This window comes from Temnothorax nylanderi, unplaced genomic scaffold (genome assembly GCF_030848795.1).
Source record: "Temnothorax nylanderi isolate EJ_2023f unplaced genomic scaffold, tnyl_v1.0 TNYL_tig0130_pilon, whole genome shotgun sequence".
Classification (NCBI taxonomy): domain Eukaryota; kingdom Metazoa; phylum Arthropoda; class Insecta; order Hymenoptera; family Formicidae; genus Temnothorax; species Temnothorax nylanderi.
Window position 1 is genome coordinate 7,501 of NW_027249192.1, and position 18,279 is coordinate 25,779.

The 18,279-nt window shown below is 40.2% G+C and overlaps 1 protein-coding gene and 1 long non-coding RNA gene across 7 annotated transcripts; one reads left to right on the plus strand and one right to left on the minus strand.

Annotated features, from left to right (window-relative positions):
• The first annotated feature begins 3,813 nt into the window (after positions 1 to 3,813).
• LOC139776869 (uncharacterized) lies at positions 3,814 to 18,064 on the plus strand. 5 transcript variants are annotated; one of them, XR_011719217.1, is made up of 6 exons: positions 8,260 to 8,669; positions 8,748 to 8,942; positions 9,038 to 9,249; positions 9,329 to 9,542; positions 10,096 to 16,126; positions 17,914 to 18,064. XR_011719217.1 is itself a non-coding variant. In XM_071713863.1 (5 exons), the coding sequence occupies exon 5, from the start codon at positions 13,225 to 13,227 to the stop codon at positions 14,290 to 14,292; it is 1,068 nt and encodes a 355-aa protein (XP_071569964.1). In that variant the 5' UTR covers positions 8,255 to 8,674; positions 8,748 to 8,942; positions 9,038 to 9,249; positions 9,329 to 9,542; positions 10,096 to 13,224; the 3' UTR covers positions 14,293 to 17,468. The 5 variants fall into 5 exon arrangements, 3 of the variants coding, with proteins under 3 accessions (XP_071569964.1, XP_071569966.1, XP_071569963.1); XR_011719218.1 differs by lacking the exons at positions 10,096 to 16,126; positions 17,914 to 18,064 and adding an exon at positions 3,814 to 3,828 and having other exon boundaries at positions 7,574 to 8,669; positions 9,329 to 9,920; XM_071713863.1 differs by lacking the exon at positions 17,914 to 18,064 and having other exon boundaries at positions 8,255 to 8,674; positions 10,096 to 17,468.
• Positions 4,431 to 5,658, minus strand: LOC139776851 (uncharacterized). Of its 2 annotated transcripts, none has more exons than XR_011719214.1 (4): positions 5,452 to 5,658; positions 5,169 to 5,373; positions 4,981 to 5,079; positions 4,431 to 4,873 (listed from the first exon to the last, which is right to left on the minus strand). It is a non-coding gene; the product is annotated as an uncharacterized lncRNA (long non-coding RNA). The 2 variants fall into 2 exon arrangements; XR_011719213.1 differs by having other exon boundaries at positions 4,431 to 4,876.
• Positions 18,065 to 18,279: the final 215 nt, after the last annotated feature.

Genomic DNA, 18,279 nt, shown 5'->3' on the forward strand with positions numbered 1-18,279 from the left:
ATTGTAACTATATGGCTCGGCAGCCATTGGCGGAAATATTCAAACGTAATATAACAGCTCTATCGTTTATAACTATATCTCAAAGAGTTTAATCAACATTTTCTATTGATTTTTGGTAGAATAACTGTTTCTCGCTTGCTCTATTGGGATATTCAATTGCTCCATTCGTATAATTAATTTTGTATGATATTTTAACAAAGAACTGTTCATTTTCTTGGAAAAATACATTTCTCACAGTCTTCTGCAAATATTTCCAACATAAAACGATTGCTCCTTAATTGCTACGCGTTGCTCCATCATTACTTTAATGATTTATTGCATTTTTATTAAAAAAAATAACAAATTGATCATTTCACAAGTGACGACGCCGCTACCTGTCGGCATTGTGCATGAGCCCTTATTGACGTTAGGCTGAGTTTCCACTGTGCGCGTCACGCGTCGCGTCATCTGTCGTTAACCAATCTAAAGCCTTGTGTCCACGATGCTAGAACTGCGTAAAGACGTAAGACGTAAGACGTAAGCGTAAGAAAATTGACCAATTCCAATCGAGTATTGTGTGTCATCCCACTCGGCATGTAATATTTCAAAGGCATTTCTGCAAAATTCCATTTGAAATATTACATCTTTCATTAGTATTTCAAAAATTTTTCACGACCGTTTCTACATCATTTCGGCAATGTTTCAATGTCCGCAATTATTTCAAATGCGACCATGCTGAAAGATTTCGGCAATGTTATGAAGTATTTCTCAAATATATCTACGAAATATTGCGGAAACACTTCAGAGATGTTTTAAATACATTTTACACTAAAAAAATGTTTCATATTAGCAAACAAAATTTTCTTACTGACGCAAAAACTATTTGTTGATATGTGAAAAATAAAATATTTTATTACCGGAACAAAAAAAAATATATTAAGCCGTATATGTGCGTATAGCCGTCGCGCGTTTGTCCGAAGAAATCCGCTCTCTCAACCGGTCACCCATCCAAGTAGTATATATACCGGCGCCTTGTCGCTTGACATCGATGATCGAACAGGGTAGTGGTGATTCTCTGACTCTGACGCTTCTTTCTTTCTTATACTTGCTTATTTTGGTGAGCATAAAGCTATCGCATAACAATATTAACAATACAGATATACGAATAAATCTTTTTTGCCAGTCAGCGTCGAATATTATTTTATATTAAATATTATTAAATATTTTATATTTTATATTAATAAAAAAATTTAAAAACAAAAACTTTACCAACAAAAACAGGTTTAAAAAGTTTAAAATAATAAAAAAAAATTTAAAAACAAAAACTTATACAAAAATAAATTTAACCAAAAACAGGTTTAAAAAGTTTAAATAATAAAAACAACAAGTCTTAAAAATTAATTGGTATATAAGACAGATTTATTTGGTAATAAAAATGTAATATACATATAATAATAAGTATAAAGTACAAAATTAAAAACTTCTAAAAATTTAAAATAATATTAATTATAAAATATTAAGACAATTGACACACTATTAGGAAATATTATTTAATAACAAATATGATTGAAAATATATACAAATACTTGATTACTTACTACAATTTATTCTTCTTATTATTATATTAGGCATTACAGATATAATTATTAATTGCATATTTTAAAAAAGCAGTCGGGAGACGCCACGCCAAATTTTATACTTAATATTTCAACATATATTTTTGCTTCTTTTTTTCTGTACGCAGTTAAACAACTTAAATACAGAATTTTCTTTGACATCTAAAACGTGATTGAGAAATACTTGGCATGGCGTCTCCCGACTGCTTTTTTAAAATATGCAATTAATAATTATATCTGTAATGCCTAATATAATAATAAGAAGAATAAATTGTAGTAAGTAATCAAGTATTTGTATATATTTTCAATCATATTTGTTACTAGATAATATTTCCTAATAGTGTGTCAATTGTCTTAATATTTTATAATTAATATTATTTTAAATTTTTAGAAGTTTTTAATTTTGTACTTTATACTTATTATTATATGTGTATTACATTTTTATTACCAAATAAACCTGTCTTATATACCAATTAATTTTTAAGACTTGTTGTTTTTATTATTTAAACTTTTTAAACCTGTTTTTGGTTAAATTTATTTTTGTATAAGTTTTTGTTTTTAAATTTTTTTTTATTATTTTAAACTTTTTAAACCTGTTTTTGTTGGTAAAGTTTTTGTTTTTAAATTTTTTTAAATTATTTTAAACTTTTTAAACTTGTTTTTAGTTAAATTTATTTTTGTATAAATTTTTGTTTTTAAATTTTTTTTGTATGTTTTTGTTTTTACATTTTATTTTAAATTTTAGTTATTAAATTTATTTTTTTTATAAGTTTGTTTTTATTTATTAATTTTTATTTTTTGCATTTAATTTAACCTAGTTTAGGCAGCAGTCGGGAGTCTTTTTTTTTTTAAACAATTTTTTAATTTAATTTTTTTATATAAGTTTTTGTTTTTAACTTTTTAAAATTTTTGGTTTTTTATTATTATTTAACTTACTTTAGGCAGCAGTCGGGAGTCTATTTTTTTTTAAACTAACTCTTTACCAATTAATTTCTAAGTTCTTGTTTTTTGTATTTTGTTTTCTATTATTATAATTTTTGTTTTTATTAAATTTTTTAATTCTTTAATTTTTAGTTTTTTTAATCTGTTTTTTTACTGATTAATTTTTAAGTTTTCATTTTTTTAATTTTATTATAATTTTTGTTTACAATCTTTTTGCTGCAGTTGCAAGATTTTAATTATTTATTTATTTCATACTTTTAAAAGCAATATTTATATTTCTATGCTATGCAGAAGTATATTTTATAATATATAAATAGTTGAAAATGTAGGCACTATAGGCATAATCTAAATCCTATACACAATAATATATGAGATTAATTATGACAAGTAATTTTCTCTATCTTTTTGGCATTTTTAATGATTTTTATTTATATATAATAAATTTAAATTTACAATTATATAAACATGTATATACAGGGTGTTAGGTAATAAGCGGGCCACTTCTCGTGGACAGAAAGAGCGAATTAAACTGAATCAAATTAAACGTCCTTTATCGTACTGTAAGTTTCTCAATAATTAATGAGAAATTAATTAATAAAGATAAAAGAATTAATCAGTGTGCATCCACACGATTTGACGAGAAGGAGCAGCCCAACGTTTACGTTACTATGTGCATAGCGAAATATTATGAGAGGAGTGCTTTATAAACAATAACGACAATGAGTGTCACTCATGTATAGTTAATAATTTTTGTTATAAACATAGCGTTCCTCCCAATATCTCGCCGCGGCCTAGCAACGTAAACATTGGGCTGCTCCTTTCTCGTCGATTCGCACGAACGCATCTTGATTCGCGTATCTTTATTAATTATTTTCTTATTTATTATTGAAATACTTACAAAACAGTAAAAGACTTTTCGATTCACTTTAATCCGCTTTAACTGCCCATCACAGGCATCACGAGCAGTGATCCGCTTATTACTTGACACCCTGTATGTATACACACATATAAGATACTTGATACCACATGGTATTTCCAAGGAAATGATTCGATAAACAAACTTGTATTAGGCAGTGTATTACTGTTTATCACACTATTTATTATATTTTTATTTAATTTTGTAAAGATTAAACCTGTATAAACAAACTTAACCTCTAACTACCGGCCAAATATGACATGTGAGCAATAGAGCAGACCAGCGCGCGCGATAACATCGTGCACGACGAGCGATATCCAATGAGCGTGCAGCGATGAACAGAACAGCTGTACGTTCTGCCGGAGCTCAATAGAGGTAACTGGAAATTACTAAAATTCCCCATGCGGATGCATGTCATTGGTTAATCAATTTCCTCTGTAACTCAGTCGATAGCCAATAAGAGAACGTATAAATGTAATATATCGTTTTTTCGCTTTTTATTTAACACAACGATTAATGATAATTATAAGCTATAAACCTTGCTTGATCAATAAGAAACTTATATACGGAAGCACATATCATAGTATGTTGTAATTATCGAGAACTAAGGTAACAAAGGTTCGGCCATGGTGGAAAGAAAACAAGGTATGCTGTTGCGCATTCTTTCTAATAACCAATGAGTGTGTTAGGCCAAGCTGGAGACATATTGGTTTATTGGCCAATAGAATTAAGACCGCAGTTTTTTAAATGAGAATTAAGTTCTTTTTCTGTTCTGCATATAATGCAATTTTATTTCATGTAATAATTAATTTTAAGTAAAAAATGTTAAAATTATATATAAAGAAATATTAAAATAAATGTAAAAGAAGCATGAATTGAACAATATAATAGATGTATGAGGAAAAAGTAAATAATTTTCTGAAGTTTTAAAAATATTGTGGATATAAGATAGGTTTATTTAAATACAGCAATTTCAATAAATGTAATAAATATTTTATTTTAATAACACGAGAAGTTGTGTTCAATAAGTTTATTATTGAATAGTATACAAGAAATTGATATGTGAAAATGAACATATGTGGCACGCTGATATTACAGATTTCAATACATGAATTTTGAAACTTTTTTGTATAAACGTTTTTTTTTACATCAGACACTAATTTCTTATTAATTTTTCGCAATCTTATGTACGTTCTTGTACGAACAAGACATAGCATTACTTCTTCAGGTATACCATACTCTTCTGGCATTTTTTCCATTGTTAATTTAGTTACAGTCTGAAATTTTTAGATAAGCCAGAAGTTCCGTGAAATTCTTCAAAAATCTTGTTCATTAATTAACGCTGCTTCAATGAAATGATCAGAGGGATAAATCAAATGACCATCTGATACTATTAAAACCCAATCAGGCTTAACTTGCACTGCTGAAAGTAAAAAATATTTAAGAAATGAAAATATAAAACAACATGCAATAATTTCTTGTACAGCAATGAAGTCGTTAATACGCATGAAATCAATAAAATTGTACCTAGCATTTTCTTTTGAAGATTGCATAAAACATGTTTCTGTTTTATTTTCCATTGAAGTGTCGATCAAATTGGTCTCGGACTCACTAAAACTGTTTTTGCTGTTAAAAAAAGATATTGTAAATAGAATTTATTGCAATCTTCACATATTATAATAAGAAAACATTTTATATAATACAATAATACACACCCGCTGTTTTCACTAACATTTATTATGTTGTGTTGATTTTGCACTTCCTTTAGCACTTCTCCTTCCTTCAATAGTGGCAAGTGTTGGAATTGCATGATCATGAAGTCTTCGTAATTTCTTAGGCGAGTAATTTTCGCAGTTTGCTAAATACGCTGGCTTTGGTTTGTATAACAGCTTGGTGTAAAGTGGACAGAGCATATGCGAGCTACAAAAATTAATTTCAATAAAGTATTAAAAATATATGCCTCAATATTATAATTTATATAGATTCAAAATAGCGTACCGTTTTTTAGGTTAACTTTTTTCTTGGAAACTTTCATCCATTTTAACGCAGTTTCTTCATCCTTTGGATAAGAGAAAAATTGAATATTTTTCTCTTTTGCATTCTCACTTCTATTTTTGCATCCACTTACACTACACATAGGCATTTTAAAAAAGACAAATTAAGCCGAAACACGTTCACTTCTGACGTATGTATGTACATAAAGTATATCTATATATATTCAATATGGCGCTTGCTTGGCCGTCGCCATGTCTGCGCAGAACATGCTCAATTTCGACCCCTCTAACGAGCACACCTTGTTTTCTTTCCACCATGGATTCGGCCCCAGTGAAACGCATACTCCCTCGTCTTCGCCAACCGAAGGTTGGCAGCAGTCGGGAGAAAAATGCCATATGACAAAATTTGGAATATCAGAAAATTCTTAATAAAAGAGAAAAAATGCAATAATTATATAATAATAAATTTAATTTTTTATAAGTTCTAAAGTCTGTCAGCAACTTTTCAGAAATATTACAAATTCAATGTTGTATGTGAAACATTCAAAAATATAACGCGTGCAATGCAAACGTAATAATAGTTTTATCATGCATCAGAAATGTTTCTAAACCGTTGCATCTGCAATATTTCTCCCGCAATATTGTAGAAAATTCACTGCCTGCAATTCAATTTTTCATTACCGACGCAATCTTTCGGAGATTTTTCACAGGTATTTTAGATGCGGTGTTGCGTTTGATATGTTACAGAAATATTATTCGTGCAAAGTAAACGTAATAGTGCTTTTGTAGTGCTTTGGAAATGTTTCTGAAATATTGCATCTGCTACATTTTTTTTGCAATATTACAGAAACTTATAAATATTGTAAACAACTTTCTGAAAGATTTCAGACATATTGTTAATGCAATATTGCAAAAAACATGGTACAGGTACATTTTTGAAATATTTTAGATGCATAGTTGCAAGTGAGATGTTAATGAAGTGTTTCTGCATTGTTTCCGAATATTTCAATATTTCAGCAACATAACATGCCGAGTGGGATCCGTAGATTACAAACTCGATTGAGATTGATGAATTATCGTAAGCGTATGCTTTACGTCCTTAAGGAATTTTATGTGTGAAAACCTTAACTTTAGTCCATCCTGCCAGATTTTCTTTTTTGTTTAGAGAATGAGATTGTTAGTGTGTGCAGCAGTCTCTCTAAGGAAAAATAGAAACTCCAAAATATGGTCCAGACAAAGGACACGCGCGTAACGTGTTGAAACATGTCTGGTCCTGTTCAAGGACGGCAACGAACAACAACGCGTAAAGGGCTGCGCACAATGAAAAAAATAGGGGACAGGGAACAGGTAATAGCCCACTCGGCATGTTATGTTGCTGAAATATTGAAATATTCGGAAATGGTGCAGAAATATTTCGTTAACATTTCATTTGTAACTATGCATCTGAAATATTTCAGAAATGTACCTGCATCATGTTTTTTATAATATTGCATTAACAATATTTCTGAAATCTTTCAGAAAGTTGTTTACAATATTTGTAAGTTTCTGTAATATTGCAAAAAAATGTAGCAGATGCAATATTTCAGAAATATTTCTGGAACATTATAAAAGTAATATTACGTTTGCATTGCACGAATAATATTTCTGTAACATATCAAACGCAACATTGCATTTAAAATATTTCTGAAAAATTTCTGAAAGATTGCGTAGGTAATGAAAAATTGAATTGCAGGCAGTAAATTTCTACAATATTGCAGAAGAAATATTGCAGATGTAATGGTTCAGAAACATTTCTCTAATAAATGATAAACTATTATTACGTTTACATTGCACGCGTTATATTTTTGAATGTTTCACATACAACAGTGCATTTGTAATATTTCCGAAAAGTTGCTGACAGACTTTAGAACTTATAAAAAATTAAATTTATTATTATATAATTATTGCATATTATTGCATTTTGTTTCTTTTATTAAGAATTTTCTGATATTCCAAATTTTGTCATATGGCATTTTTAATATAAAATATAAAATATTTAATAATATTTAATATAAAATAATATTCGACGCTGACTGGCAAAAAAGATTTATTCGTATATCTGTATTGTTAATATTGTTATGCGATAGCTTTTTATGCTCACCAAAATAAGCAAGTATAAGAAAGAAAGAAGCGTCAGAGTCAGAGGATCACCACTACCCTGTTCGATCATCGATGTCAAGCAACAAGGCGCCGGTATACTACTTGGATGGGTGACCGGCTGAGAGAGCGGATTTCTTCGGACAAATGCGCGGCGGCTATACGCACATGGCTTAATATATTTTTTTTGTTCCGGTAACAAAATATTTTATTTTTCACATATCAAAATATTTCAGTTTTTGCGTCAGTAACAAAATTTTGTTTGCTAATACAAAACATTTTTCTCAGTGTAAAATGTATTTGAAATATCTCTGAAGTGTTTCTGCAATATTTCGTAGATATATTTCAGAAATATTTCAGAAATATTGCCGAAATCTTTCAGCAAAGTTGCATTTGAAATAATTGTGCCGATTGAAACATTGCAGAAATGTTGCAGAAACGGTCGTGAAATATTTCTGAAATATTGATGAAAGGTGTAATATTTCAAATGGAATTTTGCAGAAATGTTTCTGAAATATTACATGCCGAGTGGGAGGGAACAGTTTAATATTAACATATGTACAGAATATAAAATGAAATTTCATCGCTGTTCCTTAGCGCTATTCTTCTGTTCGTCTATTCTGTGTTAATAAATTATATATGTTACAATAATAAATTTCATATATTAATAATATTGAACTGTTATGCCCGTATCAGACTACGGATTGAGATTCCCTAAGAGCACAGTTAACGGAAAGTCGACGGCAAGTTGACTTTTATAAGTCGACTTCTAGTCGACTTCTAAAAATGACGGAAAATCGACTAAAACTCGACTTCTAAATAGTCGACTTCTAAAAAGACGGAAAACAGTCAAGCGGCGCGTCATGCATTATCAATATGGCGGCGAATCTCGAGGAGGCTGGAGGAGCAGAGCTTACGCGAGTGCGAGGAATTGTTACAGAATGCCGTTACCAACCGACATGGAAGCGAAATTGCTGCGCCAGATAGTTCTTGCAGGTATGGCGGATCAAGTCGCAAGAAAGGTTTTGCCCGACGAGGTAAAAGAGGATCAGGATAAGGCCAAGTGGAAACATGCTTACAGGTTAGGTACGGTGTGTTATTAATTATCATCGATAATTAAGACCTATTGAATGCGACAGCTCTCCATTCTGAACCATCTTTCAGAACACCAGAAATGGAGGAACCGTATTCATGCATTCTTCGTGCGTTCTACGGAAAATCAGTCCGGAATAGGTGGTTTATAAAGAGGTGTACGAAACGAATAAGATGTACATACATGCGAGGTGTCACGGCGATAGAACCCGAATGATTGCCGAAATTCGCTCCCATGCTATGCCATCTTAGTGAACCACCGCCAAGGTATTTTTATCACAATTGTTGCTTTATAATGTTTTTCCTACTTATTTATAAAGATATTAATCTTCATTATGATCGAATATTATTCTCATTTATAGATATAATCAAGGAACCGGAAAGATCATTTGCCGCGTGTCTGGTACATTCGGAAAGGCCGGATGGGCACTACCATCGATGGATATAAAGCATCCGTGGACGGTGTCAAGTGGTTCGCGCATTTCTTCTTGGAGGGTCAAGTGTGCCCTAAGCTGAAACGATTTGTCCCGTCGCTGCTGACGACACCTGGGAGCATCACCAAGTCATAGGCCAGGTAAATCGTTATTCTATCTCCTTTCAATTTCACGTTGATTCATCGAATAGATTACATCAATTCAATACGATTTTTTCAGATTGATACCACGCACTCAAGCAATCCCAGTGAGAAATACCTCATCAAAACGATATCAAATTGACGTCAAATAGATGAAAATTTCATCTATTTGACGTCAATTTGATATCGTTTTGATGAGGTATTTCTCACTGGGATAATAGTACAAACGCTGCAGTCGCAGGGAGTCGTGTCCAAATACAAACTGCTAGAAATCTGGGGTTCGGATAAAAAATGTGAGATTTTAATTTATAAAATAATATTTAGATATTATCATAGACTTCTATACAATACTAGACCGCTGACAGGCATCTCGGCCGTGATGCTTGCCGCCATGTTGATTTTAGTCAAGATATGCTATACTACAGATTCTATACAAGTGGTTTTATACAAGATTTCTATACAATAGTCTGGCATATACAGAATGTCCAAAAAAAGGGTTTAATACTACAGGAGTAGTGGTTCGATTTCGGCATCCAAGTACGCTACACGTCGAAGGCATGACTTACAAACTTATTGATAACATGTACCAATATTTAACACAAAAACATTCGCCTGCTTCGTTATGTACTGTAATAACGAAAGCAGATAAACGCACATCATGAGCAACTGAACACCTGATAGTGACTTAATTCAATATGGCCGCACCCTTCACTATATACCACTTGCACCTCGCACTCGCATCAGCTTTTCGGCAGTGCGTCCATAGATGTTAGTGGTCTAGTATAAAAGTCTGTGGATATTATATTTATAATATTATATATATATATATATATTGTGACGTTGCAGTTTCGCTGCATCGTTGCAGCGCCCCGCCGCCGTCACAAGGCGCGGGTTTCGCGACCTTTTTCATGCCCGAGGACGGTTCAACGAATCGATGCGAGATCTCCAGGGGCATATTATAATTGCGTTACGGTATTCTGATCCTTTTTTATTTTGTATTATTGCGTGGCGCCTCACCGAGCTGAGACTGGAGTTCCTGAGAGAATACAGAGGAAGCGTAAGCGGAGTCGACGAAAAGGATAACGGCGAGAGATCGGACGACGGAAAGCGGATCGAAGCGACCCGCGGGCCACCGAAAGCGACGGAGCGCAGGAACACGCGCGCGGCGCGTGACACAGCGGCGGGCGGACCCATAATGGCGGGGCCCCGGGACGCCGGGGCAAAAATCAGCCCATCTGTCCTCCTCACACTGCTGACCGGATTCCGGGATGGATGGCCACCATTCCCGAACCGGTGCGGGAAGGAACACGGAGGCAGACACGTCCCGTCCGCCGCCGGGAAGAATCCCGGAAAATTTGCCGCGCGAGCGAAGGGCCGTTTAGCGCCCTGCGGAAAGCCGTAATTCACGGCCCTACGCACGAATCCGCCGCGAGCCTGCGAGCTCACCCCTCATTGGTCCGCGCTCCAACGTCGCGGGGCCGCGTACGCCCGGGGTGGGGTGCGCTATCGATTCCGCCATCGAGCGAAATTTCGGGAGCATTCGTAAATCGTCCTCGGAAATCGACGCACGTCTAGAGTCAAGTCGCGGTATTGTCTCGCATTCCGGAGCTGAGTACGACGTCCGGCTGCTATCTTCGCGACCCTTGGGACGACGGCGAGGACCCTCGGGAGAGGATCTGCCTACGGTGAGGTTGCCTCGGTAACATATTATGTAAAGCCACGACACCGCTCCCCGGGTCGCGCTCTCGCTCGGGAAAATTCGCGATAATTAGCGTATCCGCCGACAAGGCGTATTTAGCGATCGATAGCGAGAGCGAGGGGCACCGGAATGGTCTCGTGGCCGTGGGATCGCGATCGAAAAATACGAACCTCTGGAGATCGCGGTAGGCGCGTCGATGACGACGTGCGGTAGCGAATACGCAATTTCTCGCGCCCTTCACGTTCACGACCGCGTGTCTCGTTAGGCGTAGTATTTCGCCCGGTCGAACCTTAGATTCTGTACGCGTAATTAATGGCGTCAGAGGGATATTCGCGTTGGTATAATTGCGTTACTCACGATTCGCGTTCGGACATTTAGACTATCCTCGCGATATCGGCTGCGTTGAGAGATTATTCGCGAAAGGTTGTGGTTCGCCTTAAGATACCATTCGCGTCGACCTAATGTTGCGTCTTGTTATCCCTCGCGGTAATTCCGTATCTTTCTCGCGTTAATTCGAGTATTTCGCGTTATGCCGAGTGTCTCGGCGCATCATTTTTCGCGTTGGACGATTGCTGACGATCGCGGGTGTTGCGTTCGATCAGAATCACTTGCGTATTCTCGGTTTCTTGCGTTAGGCTAAATCGGTCATTTCGCGTTAGTTATAATATTGGTCGCGGTAATTCCGTATATTGTCTCGCGTTAATTTAGTATTTCGTGTTTCGTCGAGCGCCCCGGCGCCTTATTCTTCGCGTGAGGATATCCCTGGCGATATCACGTGTTGCGTTCGTTCCTTCTTGCGTTGGGACGTTACTCGCGTCGCGTTCGTTGCGTTAGTTTAAGATTATTCTGTGCGTTGGTTAAGATTGCTCTTTGCGTTGGTTTAAGATGTTTGGCGATAGAATCCCTGCACGGGTTTGGGAACTTGCGTTCACGCGCTCCGAGCGTGGCGCATTATCATTTCGCGGTATTTCGCGCTATGATTTCGCGTTTGTTTCCGTTATGTCGTAGTTAGTCGTAATTTGTACCGATATTTTATGTTATTTGTCCGCGAACTTTTCGGCTATTATTAGCTGTGAAATTACGTGATCTCGATGATTTTGTAAGTTTAGTTTTCCTCACACGTTCTCTTGCTGCGCCTTCCGCGCGTTTGCTGAGTTAACGTAAGTTTTCCGTTTATGTCTGGCGTCCGCGTTATTATATTTAAATGTTAAAAATTTGACGCCCGCGTTATCTATCACCTGTTACTTGCGTTTGTTTTGAAAGCCCCAGTGGCAATCACTGAGTTACGAAAGTTTTCTACAGAATAAATGTTATTCTTTAAATGTTAATGGCTTGAGTTACGACATTCGTTATTAGGCGTCACCCCGCCGAATACTGCGCTGCCCTCCATCAACCCCGCCCTGCTATTAGGTCGAGCTAGCCATTCCCTCGCACACCGACTTATTTCGTTTTGCGTCTCGTTTTTGGTTTCTCGCGGTTTCGCGGACGCGAATTTACGCGTCTGGCGCCCAACATTAGAATCGTTTCGTGGAGTGTCGGAGGTGCGAGAGAATCACAGGGGAGGCCTACCATCCTGCTCTCCTTTTCCCTTTTGATCCGGCACACGTCCCGGACCGCTCCGGGAGTGAAAAAGTCGTGACAAAATTTGGCGCCCAACGTGGGGCAGCCGAAGATCGTTGCAAGACAATTACGTACAGGGCATTAGCGATTTCGTGCGGGTGACAAGGTTTTCGCGGATTTCCTATTGAATTAATATTGTGTTTGTCGAAATAAAGAATTGACCCTATCCTTATGTTATATATGCTATGTTCTTGATGCGATATTATTTGTGTTATGCTATCTCGTGTTCTGGTATAAATTGCTTAACCACTTTCTTTCAGTTTTGTATGAAACCTTATTTGGGAGCATTATTTAAATAAATGTGTTTGGGTGGGTTAGCGTTAGATTCGCGATAATAATTGCGGCCAAATAGAGCGTTGGAATTTGGAGAAAGCGCGATCGCGATACCATCGGAATTCTGTTTACGTCGGCGGAAGGCCGCTTCGGAAAAACTATTACTCTCGAGTTACCTTCGCATTCCTTTCGCGTGTATTGTTCGCGTGTTATGTTACTCGACTTGAGAATGGAACATCGTGATGAATGAAATTTCGCGAATTTAGTGAATGATTCGGTCGGACGATTAGCGATACTTTTCTTTTTTGGGAGCACAGTAGGATTCCGTCGGTTTCTCGCGAGAGGTAGATTTAGCGTTTAATAAAATTTAGCAATTTTTCGAAATGGATCCAATCGAGCTCACCGACGAGTGGATTATCCACGCTTCGCGCGACGAGCGAATCGCCGAGTTAAGTCGACGCGAGCTACCGACCGACGGATCCGACCCCGAGTTGACGCTTCGCTTGTTACGCTTGTTGACGGCCGCGCGTCGTGAATCGAACCGCGTGACCGACTTCGAGTCAACCCGCGCGGCAAACCTCGAACTAAACCAAATGACGGGGGTCGAAGCGAACCACCCGGTCAGCACCGGATATCTCGAAATCCCGGCGGGGGACATCCGTCCGGATAGCCCGTCCGCGGCGATGGGCGCGCCTCCGTACCTCGATCACTTAGATCATGAATCAGACGTTTCCCGGAGTCACGCGCCTAGAGCCTCGCCAGCTCCGAACGGTAACTCCGCGACGACCATCTATAATATCATGCGGAAATGGGACTTAAAGTTTTCGGGCGCGCGCGGAGAGGATGCCGAGACGTTTCTGTTGCGTGTCGAGGAGGGCCGCGAATTGATCCCCGTGGCGGACGAGGATATGCTGCGATGCCTCCCGTTCTTCCTATCGGGTATTGCGCTTTATTGGTTTCGCGGGAAGCGGGAGCGCCTGACGACATGGACCGCGTTTAAAACCGCGTGGCGTACCCGTTTCGGAGACCCGGATTTTCAGTTCGCACTTCGCGACGAGATAATGCGGCGTACGCAGGGGGAACAGGAGTCCGTGACGGACTACCTGACGTGCTTAAAAACGCTCTTCGATCGATTATCGCCGCCGTGGCGCGAGGAGGAAAAGGTCGGTTACGCACACCGACATATGCTTCCCCATTTACAGACGCAGATACATCGAGACTCGGTTCAAGATATGGACGCGCTCGAACTATGGGCCGCGCGTGCAGAGGCGAGTTGCCGTGCCGCGCAAAACTATTGCGCTCCTCCCCCGCCCGAATACTCTTTCTTCCCGGATTTAGCATACCGAACGCCCAAGTGCGCTAATCGCAATCCGGGGGGGAAACAACGCGACACCGTGGCCGCGCTCGGCGTGTTCCCCGCGAATTCACTTCGACCGGCGGGAGACGTGTGATGACCGCGACTAGTCGAACCGCGAGCGTGAGGGGGGAGGTAAAGGTTCCCGTTAGCATACACGGTAAAACTCGCTACCGACTTCCATGGCCCTTTTACCGTTTACAGGATTCTGTCGCCAGTCGTGTATGAACTCGCCGATTCGTTAGGCAACTCGGTAGGAAAAATCCACGTTAAGGATTTAAAACCTTATCACGGTTAAGTTTTTTTAAATAGAGTGAAATCCTTGAACCCACCCCCGAGACCTCCGTCCCGTCGTTAGTTTCCGAATTGCGAAAAACATCGCCGTTAGAGTAATCGTCGTATCCGAGAGTAAGCGTTGCCGCGTAAGCCTGATAATACGCAGTAGAGCCACGATGGAAATAAAGTTGCGCTCCCGTTCTGGGGTCGGCGCGTCATTTCGCGTTGGTGTTGGTGTGCTCGCCGAAAACGGCGTAGCGAACTTAGCCACGGTACAAGCCGGCGTACCGGGCTACTAAGGGGTGCAGCCCCGTTGGCGTCGACGCGTCCTAGGAAATAGAAGGGCGGTCGACGCTGGCGAAACTGTCGTCGACGCGTCCTAGGAAATAGAAGGTCGGTCGACACTTAGCGTGGTTGAATCGTCGACGCGTCCTAGGAAATAGAAGGGCGGTCGACATTTAACATGGGTTTAGGCGGTCGGCACCAAGCGCGAGGCAACTAATCATCGTAGGCCATCGTAAAAGTCCGACTTGCGTCGTGTCGGTACACGAAGGGAAACGGTCGAAACTTGCGTTCCGAACTACGATTCCGAGGTTCTTGCGACGCGTGGGAAGGGGACTAGAATAAGGACTATTATTTTTGTGTGATTTTTTTTTGTGTTTTGTATCGTCACATCTTGTGTTGGTCTGGAGCCCTTCGCTGGAGATCTCGATCGCACGAGCGCTCTCACGGTAACCCCGGGGAGGCGAGTGGCTAAAGTGGAGGCAACCGAGCCCGGTATGCTCCCTCTTGGGGTGGGGTGTTGTGACGTTGCAGTTTCGCTGCATCGTTGCAGCGCCCCGCCGCCGTCACAAGGCGCGGGTTTCGCGACCTTTTTCATGCCCGAGGACGGTTCAACGAATCGATGCGAGATCTCCAGGGGCATATTATAATTGCGTTACGGTATTCTGATCCTTTTTTATTTTGTATTATTGCGTGGCGCCTCACCGAGCTGAGACTGGAGTTCCTGAGAGAATACAGAGGAAGCGTAAGCGGAGTCGACGAAAAGGATAACGGCGAGAGATCGGACGACGGAAAGCGGATCGAAGCGACCCGCGGGCCACCGAAAGCGACGGAGCGCAGGAACACGCGCGCGGCGCGTGACACAGCGGCGGGCGGACCCATAATGGCGGGGCCCCGGGACGCCGGGGCAAAAATCAGCCCATCTGTCCTCCTCACACTGCTGACCGGATTCCGGGATGGATGGCCACCATTCCCGAACCGGTGCGGGAAGGAACACGGAGGCAGACACGTCCCGTCCGCCGCCGGGAAGAATCCCGGAAAATTTGCCGCGCGAGCGAAGGGCCGTTTAGCGCCCTGCGGAAAGCCGTAATTCACGGCCCTACGCACGAATCCGCCGCGAGCCTGCGAGCTCACCCCTCATTGGTCCGCGCTCCAACGTCGCGGGGCCGCGTACGCCCGGGGTGGGGTGCGCTATCGATTCCGCCATCGAGCGAAATTTCGGGAGCATTCGTAAATCGTCCTCGGAAATCGACGCACGTCTAGAGTCAAGTCGCGGTATTGTCTCGCATTCCGGAGCTGAGTACGACGTCCGGCTGCTATCTTCGCGACCCTTGGGACGACGGCGAGGACCCTCGGGAGAGGATCTGCCTACGGTGAGGTTGCCTCGGTAACATATTATGTAAAGCCACGACACCGCTCCCCGGGTCGCGCTCTCGCTCGGGAAAATTCGCGATAATTAGCGTATCCGCCGACAAGGCGTATTTAGCGATCGATAGCGAGAGCGAGGGGCACCGGAATGGTCTCGTGGCCGTGGGATCGCGATCGAAAAATACGAACCTCTGGAGATCGCGGTAGGCGCGTCGATGACGACGTGCGGTAGCGAATACGCAATTTCTCGCGCCCTTCACGTTCACGACCGCGTGTCTCGTTAGGCGTAGTATTTCGCCCGGTCGAACCTTAGATTCTGTACGCGTAATTAATGGCGTCAGAGGGATATTCGCGTTGGTATAATTGCGTTACTCACGATTCGCGTTCGGACATTTAGACTATCCTCGCGATATCGGCTGCGTTGAGAGATTATTCGCGAAAGGTTGTGGTTCGCCTTAAGATACCATTCGCGTCGACCTAATGTTGCGTCTTGTTATCCCTCGCGGTAATTCCGTATCTTTCTCGCGTTAATTCGAGTATTTCGCGTTATGCCGAGTGTCTCGGCGCATCATTTTTCGCGTTGGACGATTGCTGACGATCGCGGGTGTTGCGTTCGATCAGAATCACTTGCGTATTCTCGGTTTCTTGCGTTAGGCTAAATCGGTCATTTCGCGTTAGTTATAATATTGGTCGCGGTAATTCCGTATATTGTCTCGCGTTAATTTAGTATTTCGTGTTTCGTCGAGCGCCCCGGCGCCTTATTCTTCGCGTGAGGATATCCCTGGCGATATCACGTGTTGCGTTCGTTCTTTCTTGCGTTGGGACGTTACTCGCGTCGCGTTCGTTGCGTTAGTTTAAGATTATTCTGTGCGTTGGTTAAGATTGCTCTTTGCGTTGGTTTAAGATGTTTGGCGATAGAATCCCTGCACGGGTTTGGGAACTTGCGTTCACGCGCTCCGAGCGTGGCGCATTATCATTTCGCGGTATTTCGCGCTATGATTTCGCGTTTGTTTCCGTTATGTCGTAGTTAGTCGTAATTTGTACCGATATTTTATGTTATTTGTCCGCGAACTTTTCGGCTATTATTAGCTGTGAAATTACGTGATCTCGATGATTTTGTAAGTTTAGTTTTCCTCACACGTTCTCTTGCTGCGCCTTCCGCGCGTTTGCTGAGTTAACGTAAGTTTTCCGTTTATGTCTGGCGTCCGCGTTATTATATTTAAATGTTAAAAATTTGACGCCCGCGTTATCTATCACCTGTTACTTGCGTTTGTTTTGAAAGCCCCAGTGGCAATCACTGAGTTACGAAAGTTTTCTACAGAATAAATGTTATTCTTTAAATGTTAATGGCTTGAGTTACGACATTCGTTATTAGGCGTCACCCCGCCGAATACTGCGCTGCCCTCCATCAACCCCGCCCTGCTATTAGGTCGAGCTAGCCATTCCCTCGCACACCGACTTATTTCGTTTTGCGTCTCGTTTTTGGTTTCTCGCGGTTTCGCGGACGCGAATTTACGCGTCTGGCGCCCAACATTAGAATCGTTTCGTGGAGTGTCGGAGGTGCGAGAGAATCACAGGGGAGGCCTACCATCCTGCTCTCCTTTTCCCTTTTGATCCGGCACACGTCCCGGACCGCTCCGGGAGTGAAAAAGTCGTGACAATATATATATAACAATATTATTATATATTTACAACATTATGATAATATGATATATATATATATATTATATATATTTATATAGCTAATTTTGCATATTGTTTCGCGATTAACGCTGGAATGTTTTAATTTTAGTTCTGTTGTCAGCTTACCAGAAGTGGCTGCCGGAATCCGCGCACGCAGAAGTGGCACAGATATGGCCGCCTTTGTAATTAAGAACAAAACATTAGGATTGTAATTATACAGTTTTTTAGATAATTAAATTATTTTATATATGAAAAAAAAATCGAAATGCATCAGTTTTAGCCCTCTAGCAAGGGGTCGATTGTGTATCTTGAAATAATGAGGTAAAAATTACAAAAGTGAGAAAATTCATTAGCGTATCTACGATTTTATTTATCAAAATCTAGTCAAATCTGTTAACTTTTGTCATTTTCACTTTGTTTCAAGATACACAACCGACCTCCAGACGTACGAGGCGGTTTATTTTATTGACTTTAA